The 20,772-nt window shown below is 45.2% G+C and overlaps 1 protein-coding gene across 1 annotated transcript in view; it reads left to right on the plus strand.

The window, feature by feature from the left end:
• The window catches only part of UNC5C (unc-5 netrin receptor C), a 357,267-nt gene that overhangs the window by 329,432 nt on the left and 7,063 nt on the right, over positions 1 to 20,772 (plus strand). Inside the window, 4 exon segments of the mRNA XM_043572041.1 lie at positions 11,496 to 11,645; positions 13,884 to 14,048; positions 20,262 to 20,325; positions 20,328 to 20,439. Of these exon segments, the coding sequence (XP_043427976.1) occupies positions 11,496 to 11,645; positions 13,884 to 14,048; positions 20,262 to 20,325; positions 20,328 to 20,439 (491 nt within the window).

The following is a 20,772-nucleotide window of genomic DNA, read 5'->3' on the forward strand; positions in this document are numbered from 1 at the left end:
ATCGTTGCCCATAAATACTCTCTTCTGCATCGCCCTTTCCAAACACCTCCTCCTGCTGCTGGCCCACCCGCTCCCCGCTCACACCCTTCCTAAGTCAGTAGTTCTGCATCCCACATATATAGGAATCAGTTGGGAAGCTTTAAAAAAAGACTTGCTCCGGGGGTGCCTAGTGGTTCAGTTGGCTAAGCGTCCGACTCTTGATTTAGGCTCAGGTTATGATCTCATGATTTGTGAGCCCCACATCAGGCTCCATCCTGGCAGTGCGGAGCCTGCTTGGGATACTCTCTCTCCCTCTCTCTCTGCCCCTCCAGTGCTCGCTCTCTCTCTCGAAATACACTAAAAAAAAAAAAAAAAAAAAAAAAGACTCGCTCTGGGGTCCCAACCCAAAGGCTCTGATCTAATTGGTCTGGGTATTGGGGTTTTTCTTTTAACACTCCCTGGGTTATTCTGTTGTGCGGCCAAGATTAAGAACTATTATCCTAAACACTTCCATGGATCTTTGTGGAACTTTAATCCTCCTAAGAACAAACTCTCCTACACCCTTTCAATCATCCTCTATACTCTTCCTTCACCTACTCACATTAAGGGCAACTGGATCTTCCCCGTCACATGGCATCCCTCATAATCTCCATGGTGAAGACCACACCCTCTAAGTAACCACAAGGCATAAAGGAAGAGTTCCAGTACTTCTCCTACCCCATGATCACTTCTGGGGCATTGTTCTGCTCTCAGGGTTGACTTTTTCTACTGCTATTCTCATTCTGTTACTCTGTTACTCATGACCTATTTCAGTTCCCTAGCCCCCAATCTCCTGGTACCTATCTCCAGCCTAGCAGTACCTGCCTCATGGTCTTTCTTCCCACTCATTTTATTCCTATCAATCTCTCAGATTCAAAGTCACCACTAATCACAGTTTTTTGCCCAAAGTTATTCTGGTAACCTTGACATCATCCCACATTATCTGTCCGCAGGTTTAGGCATGCTGTGGATTTCACCCTCATTAACATCTCCACCTGCCAAGATCCCCACCTGCGAAGCTCCATGTTTCTGACCACAATATCTGACCTTCCATCTCTCGAACACAAAGGGCATGCAGGCCACCTTTGATTCTTAAGGAAGACCTCCCTCAAACTCCTCTGGTGGCCTGGTTCACAGACCCTCCTCTGTTCTTACCCAGATCTCCAGGGAACTCACCTTCACTCTAAATCTCTTGCCAGCTGGAGCTATAGTAGATTTTTCTGATTCCACAGCTAAAGATGACTGCCCCTGAACAAGCCCTCCCGTTCTCCTTCCAGGTTGTTGAGTTGCTCTGAAAATGATAGATTTCTGCTTGAGTCTCTGCTACTCTCAAGATGGCTGCCCTAAGCTTTCCCTTTCTTCTTGTCCACACTCCTTTCATTTATCCCTTCTTGACTCACCACTTTTCACATAGCGCTTCTTCCAAGTCTTCCCTGCTCTCTCCAAGTCCCTGATTATATGGCAACCCCTCCGTCCTTTGCAGTGACCCGACTCCTACTGCACCACTCAAGGGACACTCCCTTAGCTCCTGTCCTTTCCTCTTCAAACCTTTTATTTCAACCTCTCTTTATCCCATCTGGGTTCTGATGAAAAGGAGCTCTGCTTCCTTGTTTGTGCTTTAATCCAACTCCTCTACCCCCGTCCATCTCCAGTGCAGCAAATGGTGCCCGAAAGTGGGTCTCCCCAGACTTGGTATTTTCTTATAGCTACCACTGTGTGCTGGGGATTTCTCCTGAACGGCAGAAGCCCTCCCAGAATGTTGGACTGGGTCAGAGAGGGAGCTCAGCGGAGGACATTCTCAGGGGTTCAGAACTCTACAGTCTGGAGAGCTATTAGAGAAAACTGTAGCTGGATGTCTGGAAGTGAACATATCTAGAATATTAGTTCCCACTCTCTTCTCATATGTGCTTATACTGTCTATGTGGATGGGGAGCAAAAAAAAAAAAAAAAAAAAAAAAAAAAAGGAGACCACCACATCAGTCAGTCTCAAGCAACCCTGATGCATCCTTTCATGTCCCCACCTAGCTCTTTGAGTTCGGTAGCCTTGGTGACAATTTCCTTGAGTTTTGTTAAGCCCACAGCAGAAATGGTCACCTGAAGCTTAAAAGCTGTGTTTAACAATTCAGAAGCATTGCTGAGAATCAGGATGCTAGAGGTGAGTGCCAGAGTAAAAGTCAAGGCTGCTGGGAGACAGGGGGTTCTTTCATGTACCTTTCAGGTGGATTTTTCTCCCGTGCAAGTGCTCAAAGGAACAGGGAGAGCAATGTGCTGGTTGAATTCATGTAGAGAGACAAAGATGCTATGAACTGTGAAAATGGCTTAGAGGCAATTCTGTGCCTACACAGAGAGGTCCCGTCTATTGTAAAGATTGAGTTGGGCCACAGATCAGTTTTTCTGTTTCCCTCCTCTTCATGTGATGAAAGTAATGATATTGGTGTTTTCCTCCCATTATTTACAAAGACTTAAATCCTCATATCAAAAGACCAGAAATTAGGGGCACCTGGGTGGCTTAGTCTGTTAAGCATCTGACTCTGGCTCAGGTCATGATCTCACGGTTTGTGGGTTCGAGCCCCATGTCAGGCTCTGTGCTGACAGCTCAGAGCCTAGAGCTGCTTCAGATTCTGTGTCTCCCTCTCTTTCTGCCCCTCCCCCATTTGCACTCTCTGTCTTTCTCAAATATAAATAAACATTAAAATTTTTTTCTTAAAAGACCAGAAAATAATAGAGAACAAGATGATATTTGGGTAAGTTTTAAAACACGGAGAAGTCCACAACTATGTGGAAATAAGTCATTTCTGTCCCACTGTCCTGAATTACAATTCTGAAAATACAATTTCTGAGAGATTTATACTAAACCCTGAGATTCAGAACCTAAAAGAAGAGTTATTTGTATACCTTATGGGCCACATATGATGCTTCTGGAATTTCTGACAAATGTATTTGACAAATGAATTTCTGACCAAATATGTAAATTAACATAAGCTGCTCGCTTCATGTAGTCATTTGGCATAGACTCTTGGGATTTCTTCAGCTTTCACATACCCCGATTCAGGCTGCGATCTAGTATAGAAACTCTGTGAACTCTCATGTGGAAAAGAAGAGAAAATGAAAGATACTGAAAATGAAAAGAAGTAGGAAATCTAGTCGAGGGCTATGCGATACTCAGTATCTTGGGCTGCAGTTGGAGACACTATCCTGGAAAAGCTTTTGTTTTCATCCTGGAACCTGGTGCCTTCCACTGTCCTTCTGACGCCCCCTCCACTGCAGCTGTGACCCCGCACAACCCAGAACACCTCAAGCCTGTCTCTTCTGGCCTTATGAAGGCTGGCCCTCTGTTGAATTGACCCCATTAGCCTTCTCTTTTCTTTCGGTTCCCTCAAACAACCTCAAAACGAACATGACCCATGTTTATACTTTCAGGATGCTGGCCTATGCAATTAAATTAATATATTTATACATGTAACACAAGTATTAGATAATACCAGAAAATGTAATAAGGTTACAAATGTGTTTTTCCTTTTTCCTTTTTTTTTTTTTTCTTTCTGCTAAGTGTATGGAAGGAAATGTGGTGTGGTAGGGAAACTTGGGTGAGTCTGGCTAAGCCTCTTGGTTCTGCCCTTCCTCAGGTCTGTGGCTCTGGTCATTGAACTTGACCTCTTTAACAGTCATTTGCTGTACATCAGGCACCTTTACAAGATTCAAGGAGATCAAAGTTATTAAATTTCCTAGCACAAAACAGATATTTGATGATGTTCATTATCCCTAGATGGGCATCTGGATATAACGGTATTTTAAAGATAATGGCTCAGTGAAGATATTAAATCTAATCATGATGTAATTGTGGGGTGAGTTTCAGGTTTGTCATCAAGCTATTTGGTCAGCCATTAGGGACAGGGATCTTTTGGGTGAATCTAAATTTACTGAATCTTAATTACCTTCTCATGAGACTGGGCCCTGGCCCTATCATATATTTTGGAAATGACCTGCCACATTGAATTTATTTTTTGAGAAAGAGAAAGAAAAGAGAGAGAAGATAAAAGTCATTATAGGCAGTATAAAGGCCCCCAAAGATACCTGTACACAATATTCAGAACCTATAAATATGTTACCTTACATGGCTAAAGGGACTTCACAAATATGATTAAGGGTATGAACTTCAAGAGGAAGAGATTATCCTGGATTTTCTGGGTGGGTCTAATCTAATTACACGGCGCTTAAAAGTGGGGAACTTTAGGGGGCACCTGAATGAATGGCTCAGTCAGCTGAGTGTCCGACTTCGACTCAGGTCATGATCTCAAGGTTTGTGAGTTAGGTTTGTGAGTTTGAGCCCCGCTGGGCTTGCCACTGTCAGCACAGAGCCTGCTTAGGATCTTTTGTTTCCGTCTCTCTGCCCCTCCCCCACTCGTGCTCTCTCTCCCTCAAAAAATAATAAACCATTAAAATTTTTTAAATGGTTTATTTATTATTGAGAGAGAGAGACGGAGCATGAACAAGGGAGGGGCAGAATTCACACAGAATTCACACAGAATGTGAAGCAGGCTCCAAGCTCTGAGTTGTCAGCACAGAGCTTGACATGGGACTTGGACTCACCAACCCTGAGATCATGACCTGAGCCCAAGTAAGATGCTTAACTGACTGAGACACCCAGGTGCTCCAATAAATAAAATATTTAAAAAAAAAAAAATTTTTTTAAAGTGGAAAACTTCTCTCAGCTACAGTTGAAGGGAGCTATAACCATGAAGGAGAGACCAGAGAAATGTGCCAGTGGTGACTTTGAAAATGGAGGAAGAGGATCCTGAGCCAAAGAATGTAGTCAATCTCTGGAAGGTAGAAAAGACAAAAAAGCAAATTCTCCCCTAGAGCTTCCAAAAAGGAAGGCAGCCTTACCAACACCTTGACTTTTTAGCTCAGTGGGTCTGGTGGTCAGACTTTGGATCTACACAACTGTAAAGTAATAAATGTGTGTTGTTTAGAGTCATTTGGGTTTATGGTAATTTCTTACTGCAAAAATAGGAACTAATGTAGAAATCAAAGAATAACATGTTCAGTGGTGCAAAGGAATACAAGATGACTTCAGAGGCTCTAGAACAACCTAAAAAGTTCTATTGCTAATTACGGAGATGTGAGAGATCACCTTTTCCTTAGAGGTACGCCCAGAGGTAGACAAGGGACACCATCACTTCCTTGTGTGCCACACTCTGGTGTTTTGCTTTAAAAGTGTCACAAGGTGCCCTGACTGGGCAGGCTGGAAGTGGCAGCTCAGACCAAGCATTCGTGGCAGCGGCAGCTGCGGGAGCAGCAAGCAGAGCCCTGGAAACCAAGTGACTTGACGGGAAATGTTTGCACATGGTCATGGGAGTCCAGCCTCGTTATTATGAGGGATGAAGTACGGCAGACAAACTCAGTGGGGGGAGCGCGGCACCCTGGTGTGAGCGCAGGAAGAATAGGTGGCAAAGTGAGGCGGTGGTGACCCGAGCAGGTGGGAGAGGTGGCCGACACTTGGATGTGCCCCACTGGGCTCCGCAGCCAGAGGCCCGCAGGCCAGAGGAGCAGTCAGCACGTGGGAACAGAGAGCAGCTTGGCCGAAAAGCTGACAGGGCACAGCAGAGAAGGACAGCCGCTCTCTGTGGCCTCTGCCTGGGAAGCACGCAGGCCCACAGCTGTGGGGGCGACCGCGGAGAAAGCCTCAGTAGCAAAAAGAGGAATTTCTCATCCCCGATGACAAGGGCAGGTCTTCACAAGGAATTCAAGAATTAACAGGAGCAAGGCAGGTTCCACGAAGTCTGAACGGAGATGTGATTTTTTTTCTCAAACACAAGCCAGCACGACCCTTGAGGGTTGGTCTTCTGAGGTTTAGCGCATGGGCAGGCTGCAGGTCTGCTGGGTTTGGGCCTCGAGACCCCTGGCCCACGCGATGCAAACGTGGTGAAGGCGATGCACGGGTCTTGAACTGCACAACACAGTCTCCAGTGCTTGGTCGGGTGCCGGGGACAGAACGTGGAGTGCGGGTCCCTGTCTGCAGAGTGGCACGGCCAACCAGGGCTGAAAACCTGGGGAGTAGAAGGCTTACGTGCTCGGGTTCCCAGCGCCACCGTCCCGGAGCTTCCTCGGCAGCACTAAGCACAGCCAATTCAAGGCTTTCTGTTTCCAAGAGTAAAGAGTGCACAGACAAATCACAGCCCCACAATACAGAGAACAAAGCCAGACAACATAAAACAAAGCCTTGATTTAACCTCCTTCCAACCTTCTTTCTTCCAGAAGAAATGTTAATGCGTTATAGGAGCTTCGAGTTTAATCATTTGCTTCCTCCTTTCTCTAGCTGATAAGATTTCTAATAAAGGAAAGGAGGGCCAGGAGGGCAAGGTGGGAAAACAGAGAGGGGTGGGGGAGCTAATGGCTAATGGCACTTCTTGAGGAACTGGAAGCTAAAACAAGTGTCTCCAACAAAGGAGAGGGTATGGATGGTTGGGAGCCTTGGGGAGAGAAGAGGCAGGTTTCTGAGTGAGAGGAGGGTGAGCACAGAGTGTGGGGAGCAGAGCCAGGGCCCCAGCACTGCACACAGTTCCTGGCAAAAAGTCCCCTCGGGCAGAGACTTCTCACATTCTTAAACAAGTGCTTCAAGTATCTCCAGTGCCAGCAGCTCTGTCGCCTGGGGGCTCTCCTGTGAGCTCCTTGAGAGACTGACACTCAAGTGGCCTGGAGGCAGATGTGGTCTAACCCCAGCAATAATGCCGCACAAAAAATTCTGGGGTTAGGAAAACCAGAGTGTGGGAGCTGTAAGGCTCCTTCCACTCCCTTTGCCCAGTGAGGCCTTAATGAGAGCTGATCCTCAAGGCTAAGAGCCTGGGAGAGCTCTGGGTACAGGCCAGAGGTGCTCCCTTTGTACGTACGCACAGGCCTTTAAAACAGCTTAGATTTATTGTGGCTCTTAAGTGGCCCAGGCTAATAGCTTGGCATGGATAATGTCTTGGTTTAATTGGTTATTGTGCAAGCCGCTTGTTTCTACTGTGGAATCTCGTGTCCCTGCCTTTCGAGCGATCCCTCACAGGCCCCCTGAATCAATAGAGCCCTCACTCAGGGCCACTGAAGAGCCTGCGCTGGGCAGCCACGGAGCTGAGGAAGGAGCCATCCTGCAGGACTGCTCAGATCCCGGTGGGCACGGACTCACACGCACAGGGGCCTGCTCCTGGTGCCTTTACGACTGGGGTCTTGCGTGTGTTCCCGCAGAGAGATGGGCTAGAGACACCTCTGCCAATAACTGACTCCTGAGAGAGTCTTTTCAAGTTGCAGGGTGGAGACAGAAGTGACGAAGAAGTCAGAAAGTGACCTCTTCTCTTAGAGCAAGCTCATTAAAGCAACAGGTGGTCACCCAGGGCCAAAATAAGGCCCCGAGGTGGAGTGCTGCTAAGAGCGGGGGACGACCTTTGCAAAAGAAGATGACATTTAGATCTCTGAGAGCAAAGAGCCTAGATGATCCTAATTCCTAGTATGGCATTTCTTTCCAAGGTCACTGTATTTTTCTTAAGTCTAACTAAATCTTTTGACCTTAAATATATTTTGTTCTTGCTCTCTTTTAAGGTGGGTGAAATACCCTAACCTGTGATCCAAAAGCAACCTGAGATCCAAATACCCTAACCTGTGATCCAGTCTGGAAGCTGTCTTAGAGCTAAGCAACAGCCGTTAGGGTTACACAATTACATAGCAGTCTCCCCGCCGTGAGTGGTATAAGGCAGGGTCGGGGACTGGCTCATCTGTGTGCCCCAGAGCCTGACATGCTTCCCGGCAGGGCATGTGTGTTTGACTGATGTTGAATGAATGCTCTCAGGAAGATTAAGGAGAGGAAAGCATTTAACTCTAAAGCTATATCTTATTGATTCGTACATTTGTTATTTTTATGTCATCTTACTTATGTGTATCATATATATAACAAAATGATTTCATGCAGAAGGAATGCAGAAAATCAAGCTTTTTGAAATACAAGTTACAGCATATTTTTAACCGCAATCTGCTATGTCATACATCTGAAATTATAACACTTAAGACCTTAACAATAGGAACACAAGCCTGACCATTGTATCAAGTGGGCTTGCTTCTTCTCCCTCTGATACAAAATTTATGTAGTTGACCCTTGAACAATATGAGAGCAATGGGAAACACCCCTGTGCAACTGAAAATCTGCATATAACTTTTGACTCCCCCAAAAGTTAACTACTGTTGACTGGAAGCCTTACCAGTAACATGAATGGCGATTAACACATATTTTGTATGTTATGTGCTTTCCATACTGTATTCTTACAATAAAGTGAGCTAGAGAAAAGAAAATGTTATTAAGAAAATCATAAGAGAAAATACATTTACAGTACTGTTCATCATTTGTCCCCCCCAAAATCGATAAGAGAACACCTGAAGTTCAAATCTGTGTTGCTCAAGGGTCAGCTGTATATGGGATTTGCTCTATGTGTTAAGTCATCTCTGACTCATGTAGTTGTAGATGATTTTAGTTTCCAAAGACTTGTTTTATTTATTGAATACAATATCTTTAACTCACATTTTGATATTTTCAATTTGTGCTTTGGTTCTTGTCTTCTCCTCTATTTTGTTACGTTTCCTTGAAGTCAAACATGCTGAGTGTGATATCAGTTGCTACGTTTCAGGGAACATTAAATTTAAGGTTGGTAAGGATATTCCTTACTGAATCATTTATTCCAGGGCCAATTTCTCCCAGAGGTAGCAGTGAAGAGCCAGCAGTCTCTTGTCAGAGAGGCCTCTGCTTTAAGCATGAGTACATTGCGATGGGTAGTTTATCTTTCACCAGGGTTCATGCGTAATCAAAGAGGACAAAAAAGTTAGGTTCCTCCCAGAGAGGTCAGCAGCTTTGTTTGTATCAAAGAGCTTAAGAATGTAGAGATGTGTTCTTTGGCTCTGTTATCTTTAAAATGGCATTTGACTTGATACTTTCTCTCAAAAAAGAAGAAGAAGAAGAGGAAGGAGGAGGAGGGGGAAAGGCTCAAGCCAGCCCAGTCTTTTCCCACTAGTGAGAACACTCAACATGACTTTTGAGGTCAAGGCCAAAGAAACCAAGGACTGAGCCTTATTCTTGGGCTGACTCCAACCCAGACTTTGCATTCAAATGTGGTATTAGATTTCTTGACTCCAAGGTCATGGCCAATAGGCAGTTGAGGTTTTTTTCAATGGTCCTCCCCCGCCAAGAAAACTGATAATGTTCTCCATATCCTCTGGCAATCTATGTTGATTGTAGGAATGGGGTGTGGATTATACATTGTTGGGTACAATTTCCTCCCAGAATACAATGCATCTTCTTTTAGACATCCCAGGGAGATAATTTGGACTTAATGAAGATCTATAGTAATCAGATAATTACTATCGATTGCTCTTTAGACGTCTTGATGAGGTAATTAGGGTGTACTGGAAAGAAGCTAGAACTGATTGATTGGCATGACTGTAATCTCAAAGATTTCTAATTATGTTTCTTTTCTTCTAACGGCTTATAAACAAACATCATTTTAGCTTTAGAATTTGTCAGGTGCCAGGTTCACTGGGAACATCAGCTTTCCCTATTATGCTAACTAGACACCGAACATGATCAACATAAGCTCATTATGCCTTGCTGCCGAAGCAGAAGAAACTGCAATTAACCCTCACTTTTCTCATTCGTCTTCATTTCCACATGGCCAGATTATTGTGGAGGAATGGAGGGTGAAGTGTTCCACGAGGAACGTGTGTGCAGTGCTGGGTTGGGTGGGTTGGTGTGGCTCAGTGGGGACCCTCGGAGCCCGCCGAGCTGTGGGTGCAGCAGAGCCAGGGCACAACATATGTGTCCTGGTAGAAGTTTGACCGGTTGAGAGTTGGCCGACTGCTCAGACTCCTGTCACAAGTAATAGCTACTCATCAGTCAGCAAGGTGGAATACTCTAAATGTAAATATTCTGAAGCAGCTGGACCATGCTCGTCTCTCTGTCAACATGCTGTTGCCTCTTCTCTTCCATTAAACACTAATTAGAGGAACCCATGTCTGAGACCATTTTCCACACGATCCTAGTATTTCCTACATCTTAGAGGACCTTTCAGCAGCTTGCATTGTTCAGAATAGTGGCCTGGCTCAAAGATGATGGATGCTCAGAACCACTAAGAAGCAGCTAGAAATGAGCTATTTACAGCTAATCAATGATGTTGGTAAGCTCTGCACTTATGGGGCTCCATGTGCATGGGTTAGAATTCATTCAACAAATGCAACGTGGATGTATTTCCGGGCAATCTGGTTCCCATCCTCACAATTTTCCACTGTGACCCATCTGTGCTTGGTACCCCGGTAGGTGCCTGATAGGTGCGTGTAGAAGGACCTGAATGAGCGCCTGTGTTCTTGAACCCCATGCTTTCAACTGAAATGTCACCAAAAAAATAAGTTAGTGGTTTGCATTTATATTTTTATAAAATCCATTATTTTCCTGAACCCTGAAAGAAAGGAAGGAAGGAAGAAAGATCACAAATTGCCTACATATGTGTGTCACTAAAACTTTTAAAGCGTGAGGGAAGCAAAGTACACAGGATGGTTCCAACCACGGAGACTCGGGATATTTTGTTCATTGGTAACTTATGGTTTGCTGCTGTTTGGATAATTGCAGCTGTACTTGGAAATGCTTCGTTAACTCCCATTAGCTTGTTTGAGGAATGGAAGTAGATTTAGAATTTGTCTTCATGTTACATCTTTATAGCATAAGTAAAGTTACTTAGCAAATTTTTTGATCAGCCGCGGTTCTTGAAAGATGAGGTCATTGTTTTTCAACTTTGAGTAACTCTTTAGTTCAATATTCGGTGCTGACAGACTTTCCTAATTTGTATTAGTATATTTTCCTCTAATAGGACATATAATGAGTATATATATTTTTGATGATCAAGAAGTGTGCGATGGATAATTTTAAGCAAAAAATGTTATTATTTCTGTACGTAAAGAAACTATAAAAAATCGAAAAAATGCCCAAAATGAATTCCAGGTCTTTACTTGTTGGCTGGTTTTACCAGGTCCAAGACACGGGTTTGTTTTCTAGGGGGTTGCCCTTTGCCCTAAAAGTTCATTGAAAATCCACTTACTTCAACTGTTTATCTATATTCCTACCTCTTTTTTTCTTTCATTTGGAGTTCTTCCCATTTGGGGCTCTGATTGTTGTTTTCCAGGATTTGATTAAATCTTCCACTCGTCCATTGGAAAATGCAGCCTGTACTGAATTTGCTTCACAGCATATGATGTAGATTGTTGATGGTCAGGTGGATCCAGTCACAAACAAACTGGCAGGGGCTTCAATTGGAGGGTCTCCAGGCTGTAGAAGAGGGAGTCTGTACCAGTTGGTTGTGGTGTGGGGGCGGCCCGGTGAGGAAACATTACGCATTTGATGAGACGGCCGGCCAGCAGAAGGCATACGATTCAGTAATTTGCTTTTGACTTTGGACATGTCATTGTAGGAGGTATTGCAGCTTGAGAGACAGATGGGAGGACAGCTCCTAGAAGAACCTAAGGCTCTTCATTTTAAAGGCAGCACCCACAACCTGCGCCTGTCGATTCACGATATCACCCATTCCCTCTGGAAAAGCAAATTACTGGCAAAATATCAGGTAAGGTTCCCAGGCTGAACCAAAGGACTGGAGACAGCTCCAAGAAAGAAGTCTAGGGGTGCCTGGGTGGCTCAGTTGGTTGTCTGACTCTTGGTTTCGGTTCAGGTCATGACCTCATGGTTCCTGAGTTCAAGCCCGCATTGGGCTCAGTGCTGACAGTGCTGAGCCTGCTTGGGGTTCGTTCTCTCTCTCTCTCTCTCTCTCTCTCTCTCCATCTCTCAAAAATACATAAGTAAACATTTTTAAAAAAGGAAAAAGGTCCAAAGTTATTTAGAAATCAGATATTCCTCTCTTGAAATTAATCCTGCATCGGTAGTTGTTTCTCTAAAATGGTTTCGAGTTTAGGATTTTTGAAAAATATTATAGAATATTTGAAAGAATTTTTTTCATATTTCTCCTTCAAATAATTGTACTGTTATTGTTCTATTTTTAGTAAAAAGGACTTCCAAGTCCATCATTTCAATTCATTTTCAGAATAAATGCTAACATCGAACTGACCAGAACAGTCTCAAAAATGTCTTCATAAGGAAAAACAGAAGAACCGTGTTATCACATGTGACACAAATTAAGCCTCAGCCTTGCTAGGAAAATACATTTACATTGAAAACTTGGAAGGAACACCAATTTGGAAGTGGAAATAGCACCTGAAAATAAAATGTGGTCAGGATTTTATTAAATAATAGCATAAAAATACTGGTCCAAAATCTCACTGCATGGATACATGGGGAAAGCAGAGGCCTCTCCAAGGGTTGTTCACTGCCCCCGTACCCCCGCATCTCTGAGCCCGAGCTCCCAGGAGGCTGTGCAATGCAATCTCTAGCCTCATACCCAGTCCCAGGAGATGCAGGCACACTTGGATAATCTGTGAATTCGTGTCTACATGCACACAAATCCAATCCCACACCCCAGCACTGCAGCTAAGCTGGGTGCGACTTACTGATACAAGTCAGTAAACATACTAAGAGTGAAGGGAAGGTTTCTAGTTCATTCTTAGTCTCATATATCTAGTACTTAAATATAAACTGTGGGAAACAAATTTCTTAGCTTGCTAACAGCCTGAAGCTTTCATAAGGGGTGCATACCACACCCTTCCGTATAACTCAGCACTTGGTAGAGGGATCAGGCTTTTGACTTTCTCATTAAATATCTTCCTTTGCTTTCTTCTCTCTCTTATTTTGCAACTGCCATAAAACCCCAGAAATATTTCCCTTTTATGAACTGTATCCTTTGTGCAATCATAATGGAAAATACTATTTTAATAATAATGATAATCTGCTATTAGTTCAAGCTAAGCCTTAAACTGGCTGAACTTGTAACATCTTCCAGACACTCCTGCACTTTGGTTTATCTCATTCAACCCCAGTAGGTCTATGATTAGGCTACTCTTTCGCTTACCTTTTCACAGATAAGGAAACTGAGGCACGGAAAGATTATCTTACCCCACGTCACCAAATAGGCAAGGGGAGAGTGTTCGCATTTGTACTGAATTTGGCTCCAGAGCCTTAGTTCTTAACCACCATTGTTCTCCCCCCACCCCCACTTCACCCCACCTTTTTTTTTTTTTTTTTAAACGTATCAACCTTTTCTTTCCTTTATGGGAACAAGATTCTAGGATGGGCTCTTTAAGGTGGTCTAGAATTTTAGAAAATTTATGTCTGTTAGAGGCTTGATGCTTTTTAGGCCAAGGATTTTCTCTGGCAGCTAATCGGCAGCCCACAGTTTCCCACTTGCAGTGAGTTCTGACTTTCCCCCCTGTCCTGTGCAGAGGGGGCATATAGGCATGAAAGCGAACTAGATCAGTGCTTTACCCTTTAGACTTTCTTTGCTTTTCTCCAGAATACCACGGCAGGGATTCCTTTTAATGAGCAATGACTGGAGTGTGTAGGTTTTATTTTGGGAATTGCTAAACTTTTGAAAAATCACTTACAATGGCTTCTTTTGTAAATGACAGAGAAGTGCAGACTGGTTAGGTAAATGGATTCTGGAGGCTGACCCCCTGGGTTCATATCTCAACTCTGCCACTTACTAGCTGTGGGATTGGAGGGTGGCAGATTTAACATCTCTGGGCCTCAGTTTTTTCATCTGAAAAGCGGGTTGGAGTGTCCCTACCCCTAAGCCTGTTGTGAGGGTGAAATAAGGTCACTTGTAATCCTGAGAAAAGGACTTGGCCGTGCAGTGTCTGAGAGTCGCTTTTGGTATTAGCCCCTCACTGGTGGTTAACGTTTGTATACCCTTTAGGAAATTCCTTTTTATCATATATGGAGTGGGTCTCAAAGAAACCTCCACTGCACTTTCACCTTGGAAAGATTCAGCCTGAACACAGTGGAACTGGTTTGCAAGCTCTGCGTGCGACAGGTGGAAGGAGAAGGGCAGATCTTCCAGCTAAACTGCACCGTGTCAGAGGTAAGAAGCTCTTTCTTGGCTGCCTCTGAAATCAGGGGAAAGAACGACCTTCGGAGGGAGAGGGGGTGTGGAGGATAAAGGTATCTCAGCATAGGCCATGTGGGAAGTCCTGAGAAGCTTCCTGTAGGTCCTATTTATTAATAGAATACTATTTTTAATGAACACAGGGAGCCAGAGATATAAAAGAATATAATAGGAAATCCTTTTGGAGAAAGAAGGCTTTTATATTTAGTGACATGCATTTAAGGATCGTGTTCTAACTTTTTACAACAGATCTGAATTTCAAGTGTAAGGTTTAATTTAAGCAGCGTGTACACGGAGTAACTTTTCCCAGAGCGTCCCCTCGGAGCGCCATACTCTCCCCGTCCTCCTTTTGAACAGTAGAAACCCTGCACCCTGGAGGAACAAAGGAAAAGGAATCAGGCAAATGGTCAGAAGGCAACATTTCCTGGGGCCTCGAGGAGCCCAGCCCCGCGCTGCTTGCTGAACCACAAAGCGCAGGACTGTCGTATTTTTAAAACTACAGCGGGACGGCCTGTGATTTAAAAGACGGCTTCTCCCTCGCGGTGTCACGCGCGGTGACGAATGAAATGTGGCCCTGCGCCGTGTGGCGCGCTCCATGTTGCATTTGAGGGCTGTCTTCCATAGCAAACCGAGGAGGGGGGAGTCCGTCCGCTCCGGGATGCTCCAGCCTCCTTTCCCACAGCCTGCCCGGCCTCGGCCATCACTTCCTGCTGTAGTTTCGGGAGACTTTTGACTCATAAACAACTTTAGTCACAGACCCCGGTGACATTCATAAGGAATGATCTCGGTGTCAGGGCGCCATGGCAACCGCCCGGCCCTCCGGTGCGCAGGCCCGATCTCCCAGGCACACAGCACCACCCCTGCTGGCTCCGGAGGGTGTTTTCACTTTCCGGGCCCAGCGGGTCTGCAGAGTTCAATAACCGCCCAGCTCCAGGGACAACAAAGGCCGCGGAATTTGGGAGGGGGGCGAGGAGGTCTGCTCCTTTGATGCCTGCTTTCAGTTCAGTGCGAACGTTCGCGGCCTGATGAAAAGCTGGACGAGGCATGGCCGCCAGTGAAAGAGAGCTGTTGGCGCGCCCCTCCCCCAGGGCCGCCAGCCCCACGCTGGGAAAAGAGTTTTGCATAGTGTAAGCCCAACTTAAGGACTTTCCTTGTGCCAACGTAGAGGAAAGGTGATTTCTTTTGCAACTTGGTGGCGGTCAGCTCAGAGAGGCCATCCCTTCTGTGGCTTCGGAGGCCTTTGCCCGCGCGTGACGCACAAGCGCATTTAACCAAGGGAGGGTCAGAAATGACTGGAGTCAGATGACTTTGGGTATTATGGGGCACTCTGCTGCTTTTACTTCTGGGTCACTGAGTCCCACCGCCGTGGTTAGCATTTGAATGCGGGTGCATGCGGCCCACAGAGGGGGACAGACGCGTGGGGCTGGGTACTGATGTTGAGGAGCAAGGCTCGGCTCTGAACAATTGATCTGGAGAGCCCTGAGCCCCCTATCCTCATCAAAAGCCCCAAGTAGGGGTACACTGTGACTGACAAACCGTAACCAAACAGAGAAAAGGCACCATTTGTGGTGCCTTTCTCCCGCACAGGGCTCCTTCCTAGGGTCACACGGCTAGCTGGCAGGTGGGCTGGGGTTGTAGTTCCAAAGTGCTATCTTCCAAGAATGAGCTGACTTGCCAGGAATGTGCTGCCCCCGCCCCCCAGCCACCCACCACTCAAGGCAGTCACCAGCAGTCATTTATAAAGCCATAGCCCTTGGCCTGTCTAGTCAGAAAGGACCTGTTGCCCCCCAGGGAGACCAGGCTGTGCTTGACATAGACCATGGTGATGTCAAGAGCCAGACAGTTGTTCTTCACTGGGTGCTTTGGCCAGAGATTCCTGAAGGAGAGACAAAGTCTTTAGTCTCACAGAGATGGGGTTTAATGAAAATGTCTGAAAGAGTAAAAGTATGGGCATGAATGCATGCCCAAATGTAAGTAATTAAAGGTTTAACTTTTTCTTTCTTTCTTTTTTTTTTTTTTTTTAAGAGGGATATGGGCAGAGTAAGAACAGGGATGCTATCCTTCAACACCAGAGGAAAAAGTAGTGTAGAGAAGAGAGGGAAATTTAAAGACTCTTCAGACCTTCCATTTAGTTGTAGCTGTACGCAAAGACCTCTGGTAGGAAATTCCCAAATGGACAGTTCCATGGGGATATGGGCCATTACTTAACCCCTCTTGCCTCAGTTTCCTCCTATGTAAATTGATATAATAATAGCATGAAGTTTGGGGTCTGTTGTGAGAATGGAACGAGTGAATGGTAGTAAGTGCACTGAACAGAACTTGGCTTACAGCACATGTTCAGTTGATGTTCACCATTACTGCTCCCACCAATGCTATTAGGATCACTGAATTCTTGAGTAAACTCTGCCTTTGCAAGCTGTGGCATCTGTCATCAAATTAAACTTTAGATTCCCTTTTTATCAAAATAATAAAATAAAACCTCCGCCAGCCACTGTAAAAAGAAATGAATGGAAAATAAATCTCAATAAGTAAATAAATAAATATTAGTTCTCAGGGTAAAGGAGATAGCTTATGTTCCCAGGCTGGTTTTTCATACCTTGCTTTAGTTCATAGCTTTCAACCCTGAAAAAGGTGGAACTTGAGGAGGCAGTATTAGTCAATTGTTTTACTAACAGATTTCCAGATAATAGTAACAGTTATAATTTCCTACATTTGCTAGAATAATCTTTGTGTACATCTGCTGTACTCATCTCATGCACTTACTCTTCAGTTTTCTAGAACCCGTTTAAACAATCATTAGGAAAATCTAGTTGCTGTTGTTTTGTTTTGTTTTGTTTTGTTTTAAGAAAGTGAGGGCACAAATGGGGGAGGGGGCAGAGGGAGAGAAAGTATGTCAAGCAGGCTCCATGCTCAGTGTGGAGCCCGACACGGGGCTCAATCCCACGCCCCTGGGATTGTGACCTGGGCTGAAATCAAGAGGCAGATGCTCACCTGACTGAGCCAACCAGGCACCCCAGGAATTTTTTTTTTTTTAAGTGGCTTTAGGAAGAAGAGTCAGAGTATGGGAGTGGAACGTTATTTCCACCGCCCAGTACTGAAAATGTGTGCCGTCACCCACAGCAGCTGTTTGGCTAATGTTGAAAAATCGTATGTCTAACTAAGGGAATCATAACATCAGAGACAGATGGTACCAATATCATAAATGGTTATTGTAATAAGCATTCCATAAGAGTAAACTCTACTCTTACCTGGAAGTAAAGGAAGAACTAATAACAACTGAAGTTACTAGAAGAAATGGGAATGGAAGTATAGATGTATATTTTTCTTTTACCTCCAAGGCTGGTGTCAGCCATCTGGGAAGAGACACAAAAAAATTGTGCCCTATTGGACTAATTTCATCCATGCAGAAATAAATAGGCACAGCAGACGGGGCTGGTGACTCAGACTTGGAAGGCCCACATGAAGTGGTAACAGTTTTTACTCATCAGGAAAAGGTTGACAACAAGAATACATGAACAAACCCTCCCGAGAGGCATGCCTGCCTTTACCTGGCCTTTACTTCAGGAATTAACAGTGAGAAGAGCCGTATTACTAGCCACATTTACCTGGAAGGTTGCATAACACACTACTCTGTGGGTTGGGCCTCTGTCGGGATCTCTGTGGGATGGGCCTTTATCCCCTTTCTGTACGAGGAAAGGTGTTTTCTCTCATTTCACCAAATTTGAATTGAGGAGCATCTGTGTGCAGGGCACTGTGCTGAGTACCAGGGGGATTCTGAGGATGACAAAAATACCCTCGTCTCCAAGAAATTTAAGGAATCAAAAGAAATAACACATAAATATGGCCAACATGCCCAGAGCAGATGTGTGGACCGGGAAGGGTGCTGCAAGAGGTCCCAGGTTGGTGACTTTCGGTGGGTTTGTTCAGGGGAGGCACCCCAACGTGTGTTTGGGTCCAGACTTTGAGGGATTTGCCCAGCAAAGAGTAAGGGAAAGGGCAGAACTATCAGAGGTCCATCCTTTAAAAAGGCACTAGGAAGAGTGAGTGGTCCAGTCTGAGGAGAGTTTGAGTTCTGTCCAGGCAACCTGAGACCGGGTCAGACTGTGAAGTGGTGGGAGAACAGGAGGATGGGGCCCCTACTGCATGTCAGGCCTGGACCCGTACTATGCAGGCATCGCCCCTCAGGCCTCATACCACCCAAGGGGGGTGGCACAGATATCCCTCACTGCGGGACTCCATGTGGTAGGAAGAGCATTTAAGGCTTTTTAATAAGAGAGAAAAGGGAGAAACATCCGCATGGCACTTTGGGAAGATTAGTCTGGCATAGACCACAGGTAATCAGTAAGGAGATGTGGCCAACAGCAAGCATACTCTCTGGGGAAGCAAGTCTGAGCTACACAGAGCATACTCCTTGTTGCTTCAGGCGCAAATTTAATCTTCACTGCCAGCAAGGGATAGTCATACCTGGGGATATGCGGCATTTCCTTCTAGGCTCTGTTGTTACTGTCCAGATAGGAAGCAAGCAGGATCTCAGCACGGGTGATGGCACTAAGCTGTGGAAATACCACGTGATTTCTCTTCCCCTCCACCTCCCAACCCATACATACATCATTTTTGCCTGATACGAGTGTTGAAGTCCTTTGGTTCAGAAATCCCCAACACAAATGCATTGATAAACACCATCACCTGCCCCTGGGTCATTCTTCTGCTCTCCTTTGTTTAAGTCCTGTGCCCTTGAGGTCAGGATTCCTCTGTCTTCAGGGTCCCTTGGAAGGAACTCTGTTAGATGTGGGGAAAGATCTACAAGTCGCGTCTTCACTGGGGGACCCCAAATCCCATTTGTTGCTAATGTGTTTCATTCATACCAGTCTTTTAACTGACATGTGCTGGAATGAGCACAGAGGAGCAAATGGAATCCTCAGTCTCCGTTTGTCAGTTTGGGGGTTTTGAGGCCAAATACTGTGATGGCAGCCAACCCCACCGTGTATATTATGGCAAAAAAAAAAAAAAAAAAAAAAGTTTTGCTCTCATGTACCCTCCCGGTCCCTGGATGGACCCTGTGCAGTGGGATTGCACAAGCCGAGCCGTGAGCCTTGGCAGTTGGCCCCAGAATACAGAACGTACTGTCACTGAACACTGGGACACAGACAGTGGTGATCCCCACCGGGCAGGAGCAGTTTTGGGGGCTCTGGACAGTGGTGGCACTGACCCCCTGAGCCGAGCACTCTGCAAGACACCAGAGACTTCATGATGACTGAAACTGTGTCTAGTTTATCCTCCAGCAACTAATTATGTACACCAAGGAGTTACCTGCTCTGAGAGAGAGAGAGAGAGAGGGAGAGAGAGATGACATTTAAAGTAGATTAAGTGGATTTTCTTTTATTGCTTTAATAGTTCCCAGGCAACATTTGCTTTTGCTTTCCTAACCAGCAGAAGTGATCAGAAAATGATTAGAGTTTCTCCTGCAGATGAAATTCAGATTTTGCATTTGTGCTGTTTTATGAGCTGAAACTATTTTAAGAGCCAATTTATGATTTTCTCTCCTAAAATTAGATTGAACAAAAATAAGGGTGTACAGCAATTGGAGGATGCCATTAGCAGCTTGCCCTAAGGCAATCTACTGTGTTCACCATTTTCTGTAAAAAATTAGTCTTAATTTGATATCATTTGGAGGAGAGCTGTGTTCCATTTCATTCAACAAAAGCAGAACTGACTCTTCTTCTGCAGAGGTTAGAGAGAGAATTTACTTGGGCATTTGCCCAAGGCATTCCCCTCAGGGTCAAGACAGTTTCTAGAAGCTCTGAACTCCCAGCCTCCTAATCTCAGATCTGTTCATTCACAAAGAACTGCCCTTTCGAACATTTCTCCCCTCTTGAAATCTAAACCTTTAGGAGGATTGATAGTCCTCTCTCCTTTTTCATCCTGAACAGGATGAGAGACAGGCTGTTATCGAATCCTACCAGAGCTTCCACCAAGCCCAGCCCAGAGCGAAAACCTATACATTCAAGGCTGTGCAAAGTCAGCACAGAAGGTACCTCTTCTTCTCGGCCAGGTCAGGTCCCGGCTTTTGGCCAGGAAGAGGCCATTCTCTTCTTATTGTGCAAAGCAAGGCATTATGTCGATTGGTTCAACAGAGATTGCTTTTGTCTTTGGAAGTAATGCTGTGTTGTTCCTGTGCCCGAACTACAGGAGCCTACTGGCATCGATCTGCCTCTGCTGGACCCAGCGAGCACCATCACCACCGTGACGGGACCAGCGCTTTCAGCATCCCTCCACCTATCAGACAGAAGCTCTGTAGCAGCCTGGATGCCCCGCAGACGAGAGGTCATGACTGGCGGATGCTGGCCCATAAGCTGAACCTGGACAGGTGGGTATGGCTGGGCTCCTGTTTCTGTTAGACACAGAGCACCGGGGCTGATGCCCATGAGACTTAGGGCAACATTTGTTGTTTTCTACCCATACACCTGTTTACTTTTATTTTTACCTATTTACTTTTTGTCATTCTGCAAACCCGTATTAAGTGGCTTCTTTGCATCTTGCATCTTGGTCTCGCAGACACCTTGTTGAGAGATATCCTGGGCTTATCTGACAAGATAAGGATCAGGTTTTGTGATCCACTTTGCAAAGCTGATGGGCTAAATGGCCCTAAATAATATATCCACTCAAAGTAATTGTTCCTCAACTCCGGTTGAACAAGAGC

Source organism: Prionailurus bengalensis, chromosome B1 (genome assembly GCF_016509475.1).
Source record: "Prionailurus bengalensis isolate Pbe53 chromosome B1, Fcat_Pben_1.1_paternal_pri, whole genome shotgun sequence".
Classification (NCBI taxonomy): Eukaryota; Metazoa; Chordata; class Mammalia; order Carnivora; family Felidae; genus Prionailurus; species Prionailurus bengalensis.